The 14275-nt window shown below is 42.4% G+C and overlaps 1 protein-coding gene across 4 annotated transcripts in view; it reads left to right on the top strand.

Moving 5' to 3' along the window:
• Window positions 1–14275, top strand: part of GK5 (glycerol kinase 5) — a 66847-nt gene extending 52572 nt beyond the window's left edge. For 2 of the 4 annotated variants that reach the window (XM_075937655.1, XM_075937652.1), the window contains 4 exons: window positions 3592–3695; window positions 6447–6506; window positions 10690–10823; window positions 13126–14275. In XM_075937655.1, the coding sequence (XP_075793770.1) occupies window positions 3592–3695; window positions 6447–6506; window positions 10690–10823; window positions 13126–13280 (453 nt within the window). In that variant the 3' untranslated portion in view covers window positions 13281–14275. Of the gene's footprint in view, window positions 1–3591; window positions 3696–6446; window positions 6507–8656; window positions 8721–10689; window positions 10825–13125 lie in introns of those variants that run through there. The other 2 variants (XM_075937653.1, XM_075937654.1) reach the window with 2 other exon arrangements.

Genomic DNA, 14275 nt, shown 5'->3' with positions numbered 1-14275 from the left:
TTTGGGTTTGGGGCTGCTGACCCACAGAAACATCAGTCCGGGGCCACACACAAGTGAGAAGCAAACTGAGAACTCTGACTGAGAATGAAAAAGACACTCCTCACATTCCCCTCACCCACCAGAGCCTGGGGGCTCAGGCTAGTAGATTTTGTATGCTCCAGCCCTGTGGTTGGGTTGCAGGGAGGCTGGAGTGCTAATGCAGGGGGATCCCTGAGCCTTGGGGGCTGGATCTGGCTCCCGGGCCTGAGGTTCCCCAACCCTGCGTAAGAACCTTTAGTGAAGGACCTTGTCAAAGGTTTTCTGGAAATCTACATACACTATTCACTGGATCCCCCTTGTTCATGTGCTTTTTGAACCTCTCAAAGAATTTTAGTAGATTAGTGAGGCATGATTTCCCTTTACAAAAATCTTGTTGACTCTTCCCCAACAAACTATGTTTATCAATGTGTCTGACAGTTCTGTTTTTCATAATTTCAATCAATTTGCCCAGTACTGAAGTTAGACTTACTGGCCTTTGTTAGGATCACCTCTACAGACCTTTTTAAAAATTGGTGTCACATTAACTATCCTAATAGTCATTTGGTACAGAAACTGATTTAATGGATAGGTTGCAAACCACAGTTAGTAGTTCTGCAATTTCACATTTAACTCTTTAAAAACACTTTGGGCGAATACCATCTTGTCCTGGTGACATGTTTCTGTTTGTTTGTTCCAAAACCTACTCTGACACTTCAGTCTGAGACAGAATCTCCCTCTTGGTCTCAGCCATGAAGATAGATGCAAAGAATTAATTTAGTTTCTCCACAATGAGCTTAGCATCCTTGAGTGCTCCTTTAGCATCTCGATTGTCCAAAGGCCCCATTGGTTATTCATCGGCTCCCTGCTTCTAATGTACTTGAAAAAAATTGCTATTACTTTTGAACTTTTGGCTAGCTGTTCTTCAAGTTCTTTTTTGGCCTTCCTAATTATATTTCCACATTTGATTTGCCAGAGTTGATGCTCCTTTCTAGTCTCCTCGCTAGGTTTTATTTTTTTAACTGATGCCTCTTTTTATCTCACTGCTTCTTTTACTTGATTTTTAAGCTATGCTAGCACTTCTTTGGTTCACTTACTGTGTATTTTTAATTGGGGGTATACATTTAAGTTGAGCCTTTATTGTGAGATCTTTGAAAAGTTTCCAAGCAGCTTGCATGGATTTCACTTTTGGCACTGTACCTTTTAATTATAGTCACTATATCCAAGCTTTCCAGCTATATTCACCTCTTGGACTAGATCCTGCGTTCTGCTTCGGACTAAATCAAGAATTTTCTTTCCTCTTATGGGTTCCAAATCCAGCTGCTCCAAGAAGCAGTCATTTAAGGTGTCAAGAAACTTTATCTCTGCATCCCTTCCTGAGGTGACATGAACCCAGTCGTTTGTTGAAATCACCATTATTATTGAAGTTTTTATTTTTATAGCCTAACTCCCTTAACATTTCAGAGTCACTATCACCAATTTGGTTAGGTGGCTGGTAATATGTTCCTACTACTATATTCTTATTTTAGAGCCTGGAATCCATAGATGTTCTAGGGAGCAGTTTGGTTCATATAAGATTTTTACTTACATTGATTCTACACTTTCTTTCACATGTAGTGCCACTCCCCCACCAGCACAACCTGATCTATCATTCCAGTATATTTTGTACCCCAGTGGGGCTCCTGGCCACCAGCCCTTTTGCTGCTGACTCCCTGCCGGTCCCCACTCTCATCCCAACATTTTACAAAATTCTTAAATCAACTTTTGTGAGAACTCTTATTCTCAAAAATTTTTGCAATTTTCCATTTCCTTCCCTATTCCCCTGCCCAAAGCGTCTCATCTTGGGAGGACTGGAAATGGAACTCCATACTATTGAATAAAGAATTCTGCCGGAGCCAGAGCACCAGAAGGGCTTGAGATACTAAACTTGAAAGTTGTGATATTCTTTACTACAGAAGTACTGGTTTAAGTAATTTTAGAGGCTTTTTGGCTGCTTACAAACCTTGTTCAGCTTGACTTTTGACTTTACAGGAGGAAAAGAATTATTTTTGACCATAATTATTTTGGGCATATACAGAATACATGATGATACAGGTTGATCATAGCGTAAGCAGGATGGCTGACAACCTCTAACTCAAGCATTGGTATTTTTTAGTATCTCAGCCATCACATTTTTCTAGTACACTTTTTATACCACATCATAGAATCATAAATTCTTTATATCACTACAGTGCATGTTTAGGGGGGAAAAGAGGATCAAATACTGAATACGTTAGAAGCCATGTCATGTCTCCCCTATTTTACATGTCTAGCCATCTTCAGGTAACTTAAAGTTGATTGATTGGTGGGGTTTTGTAAACATCAGGATAGCAGAGGTTAGATGTGTTATGGAGGCAATATATTCATTTCCCAGGTAAAGACAATTGTTTCTTTGACAGTTCATTTTTTTCGAACAGGTAGAAGGCTTCTCCCCTCTTAACTTGAATGACGTTGCTGTGATATGGCACATTTCTCATCATGAGACAGAAGCCTTCCTACCATGCAAATTTAAAAAGCATGTTTCCTTGATTTTTTTTATCACTCACTCATCTTAGCTGTCTTTGTTCCATAGTTTGTGTAAGTCATACATATATATTGTAACATACTATAAAAATGCATATAAAGCTTTTAAACAAATTGAATAAAAACTCTTGCTTCTTTAGACATTCATCTTTGATGTATATCATAAACCCTTTCCTTTTTAATTATTAGCTTATATTTAACAATCCACAAACTGGCCAGCAAGGAACCTTTCATTTCAGTTAGTATGGTTACCACTCGACAAGTTGAAAAAGGTGGTTGTGCACTGGAATAGTGAATATATTCTCTACTGACTTCAAACTTAATTGAGTCTCCTCTGGACAAATAGGCTATCACTTCATTTACATCCTAATAACACTAAACATCAACAACTCTTATCAAAGTTTGTTGAAGTATTTGAGAGTTAAGCACCTGTCAAGATTGGGCATTCCCAGTTTCCTCCACACATGCCTACTTTTATATTTGTACTTTACACTTCCATGATTTTTTTTGTTGGCGTTTTGAGTTATTTTGCAGCCACAATATGATCAAAATTAGGACAACATCATAATTCTGTTTAGCAGATATTTAGGAAATTAAAAAAATCCTGGAACATTTTTTAAAAAGCCAAGTGTTGTTTTTAAATTGAAAAAATGTTTAACATGGAGCTCTGAGCCTCTGATTCGGTGAGTCTGATTAACCATCTTTGAAACTGTGCTATCGCGCAGCTTAGAGGGAACACTACTAATCAGTAGTATTTCCTGTACAGAATTATGGGGAAAAAACCCAATGCAGTAATAGGAAACCTTTTTGCATAGGAAAGAACTGATTTGAAAACATTCTCTGAAATATAGAAAGCTTAAACTAACACTATCCAATGCTTACATATTGTCTTAATTTTCTTCTCACTGTGTTTCTAAAGTTGTCATGTGTAAGTTATCTTATAATTTGTATTCTGTCTGAAAAGGCTAAACATATAATTTGGTAATTAAATGTATTGTCAAATTTTTATTGTAGGTTCCTGTGAATGACCCTTGTGCATGTACCTCCTTTATGGGGCTGAAACCTTCCACTACCAGAAACCATATTATACGAGCTATGTTGGAATCTATCGCTTTCAGGTATTAAGTGCAGTCTTTCTTAATTACCAAGGGTAATGTTACAGCTAGTGTTACACCTCATACTTGCTGCTTCTGAATAAATGTATTCACAAGGTAAAATTACTGATTAATCTAATATTTTAGGGTCTGATCCTGTCAAGGACTTTGCAGAATCAAGATAATAATCTATAGGCAGATAAATGCTTTGGCTCATCTGGAGTATTGTGTCCAGTTCTGGGCACCATATTTCAAGAAAGATGTGGAAAAATTGGAGAAGGTCCAGAGAAGAGCAACAAGAATGATTAGAAGTCTAGAGAACATGACCTATGAAGGAAGACTGAAAGAATTAGGCTTGTTTAGTTTGGAAAGGAGAAGAATGAAAGGTAATATGATAATGGTTTTAAGGTATCTAAAAGGGTGTCACAAGGAGAGAGAAAAATTGTTCTATTTGGCCTCTGAGGTTAGGGCAAGAAGCAATGGGCTTCAACTGCAGCAAGGGAGGTTTAGGTTGGACATTAGGAAAAACTTCCTAACTGTCAGGGTGATTAAACACTGGAATAAATTGCCTAGGGATGTTGCGGAATCTCCATCTCTGGAGATATTTAAGATCAGGTTAGACAGACATCTGTCAGGGATGGTCAGACAGTACTGGGTTCTGCCGCGAGGGCAGGAGACTGGACTCAATGGCCTCTTGTGGTCCCTTCCAGTTCTAGTGTTCTATGATTTTGTTATCTCCTGCTCTTGTTCCTCCATCAGCGATAAGCATCATCTCTGTGAAGTTCAGTATTTGTAAATCCTGGCCACCCAAACCTAGAGAGGCCCAAAAGCTTCAACTGGAAAAGTTCCTAAGAGAAGAAGCCTCGCTCTTATTTCAGCCCTGTATTGGCTGATTAGCCGTGCTACTCCAAGCATGGGCCTTGGAATAGAGCCCTTGGCATTAAAGCCCAAGCACTCATAACACGGGCCTCCAGGCATTCACATGGGCATAAGGATAAATCTCCACAGTGGAAAAAACTTACTTCCTCCCCAGTTTCGTCCAGGTTGGGTGAGATGTCGCATATGAAACCCTTTGGAACTGGCTGAAAGTCATTCTCAGTGTGTGTGAGGATGGCACAATCATTAGCCGACTGAAGATCAGTAATTGACACCTTGAGGACTTTCAGGCTTTGAATGGAGATGTCAAAAAAGCCGCCCATCCATTTTGTTTGGAGTGTCAGCTCTATTGGTGAAGCAGTCTTCAATGAAGACAAAGTGACTGCTAAATAGATGGAGAACAGAGTTGAGGCAATAATGCACCTTTGCTTAGTTTTGTTGACGAAAGGGTCCATCTCCAGGCCGTTATAGAGAACCGTAGCAGTCATCTGATCTCAAAGAAGTCTTAGGACCTTAGTAAATTTCGGAGGGCAGCCAAATCAGAGATTGACTGAGTTGAAAGTTGTTGTTTTTTTGTTTTAAATCAATGAAGACCATGTACAGGTCCTGATTTTTGCAGCTTAAGGAAGCTCCATAAACTTTGTTTTTCATATCTGGAATAATGAGAAGATTGCAAGAGACTTGAGAAATGCCGCTATGTTATAATCTTTAAGAAAGAAAATAAGTCAATTCGTAATTATCAAGGCATTGCTTTGCTAAGTACAACAGAGAAGATATTTACCCATATCCTCTTAAACTGATTACTTCCCTTTGCTGAGGAAATATTGACTGAATTTCAGTGCTGTTTTAGGCCATCCTGCAGGACAGCCAACAATAATCTTCATTGTCCAGCCAAATCTAGAAAGAGTTTCTGGAGTCTTGGTAGAAAGATTGCAGAGATAAGCCCTTATCCTCTGAAGATTTCTAAATGAGTCTTAGGGTGCATTTTAGAGTGATGCAAAATAGTAAAGTTGCCCCCTACTGGGCAGATCACAGCCCATTCCAGAAAGGCAGAAGCTGCCTCTAAAGCAGCCTTATCAGAGATTCCAGTGCAGGATAACTGCAGAACTGGTGAGTTGGAATTCCAACCATACTTTCATGTCACACTACTCTCTAACTTAAGCAGCAAAAGTGGATACAGCCATAGGAACTGCAAACATCTCTGCTGTCAGTTTCCTCACACCCTACTCAGGACAGAAAGCTGTTTGGCAGTCACTCTTGTGTGGAATGCACCATAGAGACCAGTGCTTGAAGAACAAATGGAAGTTTCTTACTGTAACTGGAAGCTCTTTGAGACATGTGGTCTCTATCAGTATTTCACTTCCTCCCTCCATCCCCTCTGCTTTATATACAGTTTTTGTTGCAAGAAGAGAAAATGGGGACGTGTTCACCACCACTACCTCTTGTACCCTCAGCCTTGATAGTGTCCCTTTAAAGAGCAGCAAGAGCTGGTGCTGTTTTTTTACTGAAGCTGTGATTAGTGTTTTTCTCTGCTTCTAGTTCTTAAGATTGTCTGTTACAGTCACCTGCTGTAACTTGTTTTAAATAATCTATCAGCTCTTTGGGGCAGGAATACAGATTATACAGTGTTTACACAGTCTCCTTATACAGTATTTAGCACTGTTGGTCTTGACCAGGCCACATGAGTACATGTGGTGTATAAGAGAAACTAGGCTGTATAATCATCCAGACCATGCTGGGAACCTGTCAACTGTCAGAGGCAATTTTAACAAAACTGCTGTCACATTTTGTCATATAACTTATTTGCATACTGTATAGATACTGAAACCAATTTTTCGAATACACAATATGTATAAATACAACACTAATTTCTCTCTCTCTTTTTTTTTTTTTTAAAAGAAACAAACAGCTGTATGATACCATTGTGAAAGAAGTGCAGGTTCCACTTACAAATATTCGGTATGTTAGTATTATTTTTGTATCATAAGTTATAAATTTTGTTTGGCGTTTGTGAGGTCTAGCAAAACATGCACTCTAGAACTTTGTTATTCAGTTTGTCTTGCTGTGAACATTCCAGTACAGAGAATTGGATAACAGCCTGAGTATAGTGTTTCTGTTCACATAATTTCAGAAGTAATACAGAATCTAAATACTCTGCAATAGCAAATATGAGTTGGTTATTAACCACATGTTGGACTTTCACTTGCCTGTTCACTTTATTAGAAGTAAAAAATTTGTTTTTATTAATTTTCTCTGCCGTATTCAACAGATGCAGGTAGTGGTGCCTATAACGGAGGTTGCCCAACACTTTCTATCATAAGACCTTTTATTCATTTGCTTATAATTTTGTGTAAATAACCATTTTAGCTGAAATTTTCCATGATGAGTATCTGCCTCAGACTATTGTTCCCTAATTTCACACTCAGACTTGATGTTTTTTTCTTTTTTTGGGGGGGATTTTTGGGGGAAAAATTACTTTGCTTTGGTAATGATAAAAAATTCTTCCAATTGTTTCATTGAGAAACTGTAGCATAACAATTCCCAAACTTGGGGGTCAGGTCACAATTTTGGGGGGCACTATTTTGCTCAATAGTGGCATCCTCCACACAATGTGACCTCGCAAATGGCATACATATGACGCCATTTTACATTAATTTCCTTTCTGGACCAGTATTCCTTCTAAGACTTTCCATCCGTGAGCAGAGTGAGTTTTTCTTGTTCACCAATATTAACGTCTTGTGTGCTTGTTTGGATGTGTGCCACTGTGGCACCCACCAGCTAGTAACAAAATTACACACTCATGTGCACATGCACTTATCTATCTAGCATCAAATTTTAAAATGTTATATAAGATAAAATACAAAAACAGATAATTAAGGTGCATGACTCTGTACTCATACACCTTCAAAAACAGCCAACTTGCTGGTGCCTGCCCCCAGTACACACTGTGTGTGCCCCATTGCATGTGCTCCTATCAGGACCACACACAGCTAGCTGATGCCTGTATAGACCTGGCTAACTGCCTCCCCCACCTACACACACCCTGTAGTTGTGCCCAGCCTTGCAATTTTGCATCCCCTCCCCCCCCCGCCGGCATATGCCACCAGTATATATGGCAGGGCCATGCAGTCTTCTCTCCCCCCCCCCCCACAAACACAAACAGCCTAGGGCCCACAACCCAAGCACCTAGTCCCACATTTCACTTGTTTCTACCCACATTGCCCAGAGACCTGTGTCTAATCCCACACCTTTCCCTCCTTTCTCCCTCCTCCCCCCCTGGAATTTTCCTGTGCCCAGTAACTCCCACCACCACAAACAGCTGGTGCCTTTGTCCCCAACCTGGCTAGCTTCTGTGCTGGTCCCTGCTGTCCTTGGTCCCTGTGCCTCTCCTGCCAATACGACCCTGGCACCTGCTTTTCCGCCCTCCCACCCAGGCTCCCTCACGGTCTACAGCATTTTCGGCTTCAGCCGCCACAGCAGCTTCCTGCTGCCTGCCACCTGGCTCACACTGCTAAAGCCGTCACTCCAGGGCATTATCAGTAGCATCAGTAACCTTTATTCCACCACATGCACCATCAACTTTGTAACAGCACGTGGAATGAAGCCTTCAGCCCATTCAGTACATATAATGGCCTCAACATTGACGCCGTTACCAGGCATGGCGCTGCCGATACTCCCAGCTCCCGCCCCAACTCTGACTGCAACACTGGCACCTGCCTCCTCAGTGCTGAAGTTAGTACCATTGATGACACTGGCACCAATTTCAGCTACAATCCCGGTGCAGGTGCCAGTATTGACCACCACACCAATACCAACACCCTCATCACTGTTAGTATATGCATTGGTATAGCAATGCCACTACTTACTATGATGGCTCTATCCAACAAGAGCTCCAGCCCTTGATCAGGTCCTCCTCATCCTCTCCAGATGAGGCACTAGCTGGGCTCAACATCTGCCCCTCCATTGGAGGATTATAAAGCCCTCCAACAACTTCTTAGAAGGGTGGCCCAGAGTCTTAACATTGAAGCTCAGGAGATTTTAAAGGATGTTGACCATGTACTGTCTTCCTCTACGCATGGCTGCATTGCCTCTCATTTGGACCATTTCAGACACTACCAAGATACTATGGCAGACAACAACCTCTTTGCTGCCCACTGCCAAGCATAATGAGAGGTAAGACTTCATCCCATCAAAGGGATATGAACATCTGTACTCTCAGCTTCCCCCAAATTCCCTAGTGGTCAATGCAGGTGACTCGTGGGTACATTAAGGTCAGAACAGAAAGGCAAAACACTTGGATCTTTATGGTAGGAAGCTCTACTTTATAGGGGGGTCTTCAACTCCACATTGCCAACCCGCAAATGCTGGTTAGCAGTTATGGCTTTAATACCTATAGTGCCCTGTCAAAATTCACAGAACTGCCCCCTCAAGACTTCCAAGGCAAATTGTTGGTGAAATTGGAGGAAGAGAGACTAGTTTCCAGGGCATTCTGGGAGGCTGCTTTAGATGGTACAGATGCAGCTACCCAGGTCATGGCCACTGTTATTGCCATCAGAAAAATGGCCTGGCTACAAGTCTCAGGCCTATCTTACAAGGTCCAACATACAATATAGGACCTTCTCTTTGAGGGTACATCCCTCTTCTCTGAGAAAAGAGATAAGAGACTCCACAATCTAAAGGACTCTTGAACGACCTTTAGAACATTAGGCCTCCATACCTCAGCTTCTCAGCACAGGCACTTTACACCTCAAGTTCGGTCATGCCCTTACCGTCCTCAGGGCCACCAAGAACGCCCTACAAGAAGAAACAAATGTCAGGAGACATCAACAGCCACCATCAGGCAAGGTTCTGGCCAGTCAAAACCCTCAAACCAAAAGCAGCAGTTTTGATGGTGTGATTGAGGACCAAATACTAGTTGTTTCCTTTGATCTGCCCTTTCTTACTTTCTCTTCCCAACTATCTCCTTTCTACTGTGTGTGGTCCCAGATCACTTCAGACTGATGGGTGATGTGCACAGTAGAGAGGGGATACTCCATCCAGTTTTCTTCCCTCCTACCTTTCCGCTCCCACTCTCCGTCCCTCTTCAGGAACACTTCTCACAAGCACCTCCTTATTCAGGAGGTGCATGTGATCCTATCTATGATGGCAGTAGAGGAGGTTCCTCCAGATAGTGGGGGACAGGGATTCTACTCCTTATATTTTCTAATTCCAAAACCAGAGCAGGGTTTTGGCCTAGTTTAGTCCTGCGGGAACTCAACAAATCCATAAAGAAGCTCAAACTCCACCTTCTCCCTGGCTTCTGTTATTCCTTCCCTGGATCTGAACGACTGGTACACTGCCCTTGACTTGAGAGGTGCATGGTTCCACATCTTGATTTATCAGCCCCACAGGAAGTACCTCGGTTCTGCAGTGGACACAAACATTAACAATTTGCAGTGCTTCCCTTCGGCCTTTGATCAGCCCCAAGAGTTTTTATGATGCGCATGGCGCAGTGGTTGCTGCCTTCCTCCGCAGACACAGGGTTCAGGTTTTTCCATTCTTGGATAATTGGGTCATCAAGGTCCAATCCAGGCTAGGGATGTTAGTGAGTAGTCAACTGGAGTATTGACTACTTGCTTCTCTACCCACCTTGCTGCCTCTGAGAGAAAGCAAGGTGGGGGAACAGGAGCTGGTGGGGGGAAAACAGGAGCTGGTGCTGGGCAAACCAGCTTAAAAGCCGGTTTCCCCCAGCACTGCCTCCATGGTGCCACCATCCGCCTCCACCCTGCTGCCATGCTCCATCAGCAGCCCCTGTCCATGGGAGTCCCACTGAGGAGCTGAGGCCCCCCCATGGACAGAGGCTACTGCCACCAACCAGCCCCTGTTCACAGCGGCCTGGGCTGGCCACGTGCAGGGGCTGCTCTTACTAAAATCTTAAAAATAAATGTTGCTTTTTCATTTTTTGGGGCTTTGAAGGCAGTATTTTTCCCACAAAGACCTCCAAATATGAACTTGTAATTACCCACAAATGAAATGGAATATGTGAGCAGAAATGTACTAGACAGATTTCTGTATTTGGGTAAACCTAGAAGTTGTTTCTGAACATTTGATGCTAAATATTTTAATTAAGCTCAACCTTTTATCTTTGTTTACTCCCACACAGAGCTGATGGAGGAGTCAGTAAAAATAGTTTTATCATGCAGATGACTTCTGACTTAATAAATGAGAAGATAGACAAGCCTGTAAATACTGATATATCTTGTCTTGGAGCTGCTTTTCTAGCAGGTCTTGCTTTAGGTATGTTTATTCTTTGAAAAACTTTCCATCTAAATATTTGCCAACTAGGGTTTTTTCTCCTTCTAAATATAGGAAGTGGCATTCCCTGCTTGCTGCCCTCTCCAAACCCCTCTAGTCCAGGGAGGGCCTTGGGACCAAGGCCAGCTGGCCCTGGCTCTTCCCCTCCCCCCCACCACCACTGGGGAGGGTCAAAGGCTGCCCTGGCCCCTCCCACTCCCTTCTGCCCCCTGGCCATGGAGAGTACCTGCCTCCAAGGCCACCTGTCCCAGCTCTTGGGCACACCGCCCCCACCGCTACAAGGTAGGGTCCAAGTCTGCCCCAGCTCTTCCCCTTGCCCTCGTTTGCAGGGGAGGGCCCAGACCCGAGGCCACCCTGGCTCTTGGAGCCCCCCCGGCCCCAGCTCTTTGTATTTCTCCCTGACCACTGGGGGAGGGGCATGGCAAGGTGGTGCCCGAGTCTCCCCTCCTGACTGGGGGGGGACAGCATGTATGCCAAAGCCACACTGGGTTCTCTCTCTTCTCCCCCCCCCCCCAACTGCCAGGAGGGGCCGGGAAAAAGTTCTTCCCCTCCCCTCTGCCACTGGGGAGGGTCCGAGGCTACCCCGGCCCCTGCCCTTGCCTGCTTCCCGCCATGGTTACTGGGGAGGGCCTGGCCCCAAGGCTACCCTGACTCTTACCCCCCCCCCTCCCCCAGCCTGCCCCTGGGCCTCCCCCAGCTGCCAGGGGAGGCAAGCCTAACTACACTTTCTGCCCCCACTTCCAGCCCTAGCCCCAGCTCTCCTCCCCCCGTCCACCCTGTGGTGGCCTGGGGGAAGCCAGCCTAGCCCTGGGCCTACCCTTTTTCTTCTCCCTCACCAGACCTGGTCTCTCTCCCCCCAATGGCTGGGGGGGGTTGGGCAAGGCCAGGCCTCAGCCTGTCCACGGTAGGCCTGGCTTGCTCCCCCCGGCTCCTAGCGTGTTGGGCTGGGCTGACTAGGGAGGTGAGTAGTCGAGTCAACTACTCACTCTCCCTTCCCCCTCTCCCCCGCTGCCTGGCTCTTACTGTGCACTCTGGAAGCATTTTGTGGCTGCAGCTCCCGCAGAACATGGGGAATGAGGGAGACCGCACAGATGAGGGCCAAGGGAGGGGCTGCAGGATGCAGAGTGATGCACGATGTCACGTTGTTGTCCCGAAGGAAATGTTTATATAGAGAGAAACAGCCAGACATGCAGTTCAATGCTACACAACAATCAGTTGGCATTTGTACATGGTTTTGTCATTCTTTAATTTTCTGATAATAAAAATTGTCCCTAAATATTCAATTAACCATTTTCACAGTTTCACTGTCATTGTAGAAATCCAAGATAAATAATACTCTAAAATATCTCTTTTCATTCATACATTCTTGTGTGATGGAATGGAGGAAGAAGAAGATGGGAAAAATATACAAAATCAGTTTAATGGGATAGTGTATCTAGCACAAATTAATATCCTGGTCTTGCAAACACTTACACACTTGGTTAAATTCTGCACATGAACAGTCACAATGATGTTATTTTAAGAAGTTAAGTTTATACATGTATGTTTTCAGGATTATAATCTAACTATTTAAAATAATTTTGGAAAATCCTCTTTCGTTCTTAAGATTTCGAGCAAAAGGAAATAATGTACAGTGAATTGACTGTTAGCAGAAAAAGATTCAGCCCCAGGAATATATATAAATTGTTGATGGCTATTTGTATTATCAAATGGCTTTTAAAATGAGTTTAGTACAAAACATTAAAATATTTTAAAAATCATACGTTAAGATGAGATTACTCAGCAGCTAAAACCGAATAAGGAAATGACCTAAAGTAGACAAAGGGCACTTCATGTACATAACTTATAGGTGTGAACGGTTGCATAGACTTGTAGGCAGCTCTAAGTATGATTTGCCATTTATCTATTATTTTAAGTAAGAAAGTAAGAAAATGACCAGTGTTGTCCTTGGTTCCCCTAGTTCCATCTAGTTAAAAGAGCACCCATGGCTGAGGCCTATTGTCTCTCTGGGCGTTTTCTTCTTCTTGATACCTAAATGAACATCAACATATTAATTCTGTTCCCTGGAAACCATCACAGTTAAGCAGATGTACCATTTGTCAGGATTCCAGTTTAGTGGACTCTGTTGGAATGCTTTCAGAATGTAAAAATATTCACCCACTTAAAATTACTGGAATGAATAAGGAAAATCTTAATTTTCCTCATTCTATAGTGTTATGATTGTTCAGATTCATGGATTTGTTCCCAGAACAGTCAAGACTTAGGATTAACTTTGTACTTACAGGATTTTGGACGGACAAAGAACAACTAAAGAAATTGAGGCAAACTGAAATTGTTTATGAGCCACAAAGAGACTCTGGAGAATACAAACTTGCCATGGATAACTGGATAAAAGCTGTACAGCGTTCCTTGAATTGGTACAGCCATACATCGCACTAATGGAAGTTTACTTTTTTGAAGCACGCTCTGTTAATTAAACCTTGGAATTTATAGAACAATAAAAACGAAACCAACATTTTAATTGGAGTTTACACTTGTTGAATTTCAGCAGTCTCCCTACTGCTGTTAGATTACTTAATACTGCACTTTGACCTATCATATCCTCCTTGCTTTACCTGCTGATCAGCTGCAGCAATCACGTCCCTTTGACCTGAGGGTGCACAAGAATCTTGAGTGTCACTGCCTAACATGGATATTGATTGGCCTGTGTGGGCTAGGGACACTTATCCCAGTCTCAGTGAGCAAAGGTGGGAAGATATGTGAAAGGATGCTTTTAGTTGTCCTTTATCAGATGGACACTTGATTACTATAATATGTTCTGCATTGGGATACACTGAGGTCACTTAGAAACTTAATGTAATACAGAATATTGGTGCTTTTCCTATTCCAGGGCATTTTCCATGAAGGTTCTCTGCTTTGGAACTCACTTCCCCTTCTGAATTTTCTGACCTTCAGGGCATGCTGCAAGGCAAATTTTTATTTTCATTGGCATTTCTGGGAAGAACAAAGTGATTGTATGTGGGATTTTACTACTTATCATGGTCTTTATTTAATATGGGTATGTATTGCTGATTCTGGGCTATTATGTTATATCTTAATTAAGTAAACAATCTACATTTGTAATTGTTTTTTTGTCCAGAGTGTTAGTTTGTACAGTGCCTCAAGCTGAGGCACTGTATTAAGTCTAAATATAAATGCTGTGGATCAGTACTACAAAAAATAATTTCATTCTATGATTTTTGTACCTAACAGTTCTTATCTGATATGCAGCTCAGTAAACGTTTCATTTTGTAATAAAAGTTCATTATATTGCACTGTTAATTAATGCAAATAACAGTTAAAAGTAATTACATATTGTATCCTATTTTCAAGTATGTATTAATATTTTCTAAGCTATCAATCATTATTAAATTATATTGTGCTAAAACAGCCAA

The sequence above is a fragment of the Pelodiscus sinensis genome, chromosome 10, assembly GCF_049634645.1.
Source record: "Pelodiscus sinensis isolate JC-2024 chromosome 10, ASM4963464v1, whole genome shotgun sequence".
In the NCBI taxonomy this organism is placed as follows: Eukaryota; Metazoa; Chordata; order Testudines; family Trionychidae; genus Pelodiscus; species Pelodiscus sinensis.
Note: the sequence above shows the minus strand (reverse complement) of the source record. Positions and strands in the feature narration are given on the sequence as shown.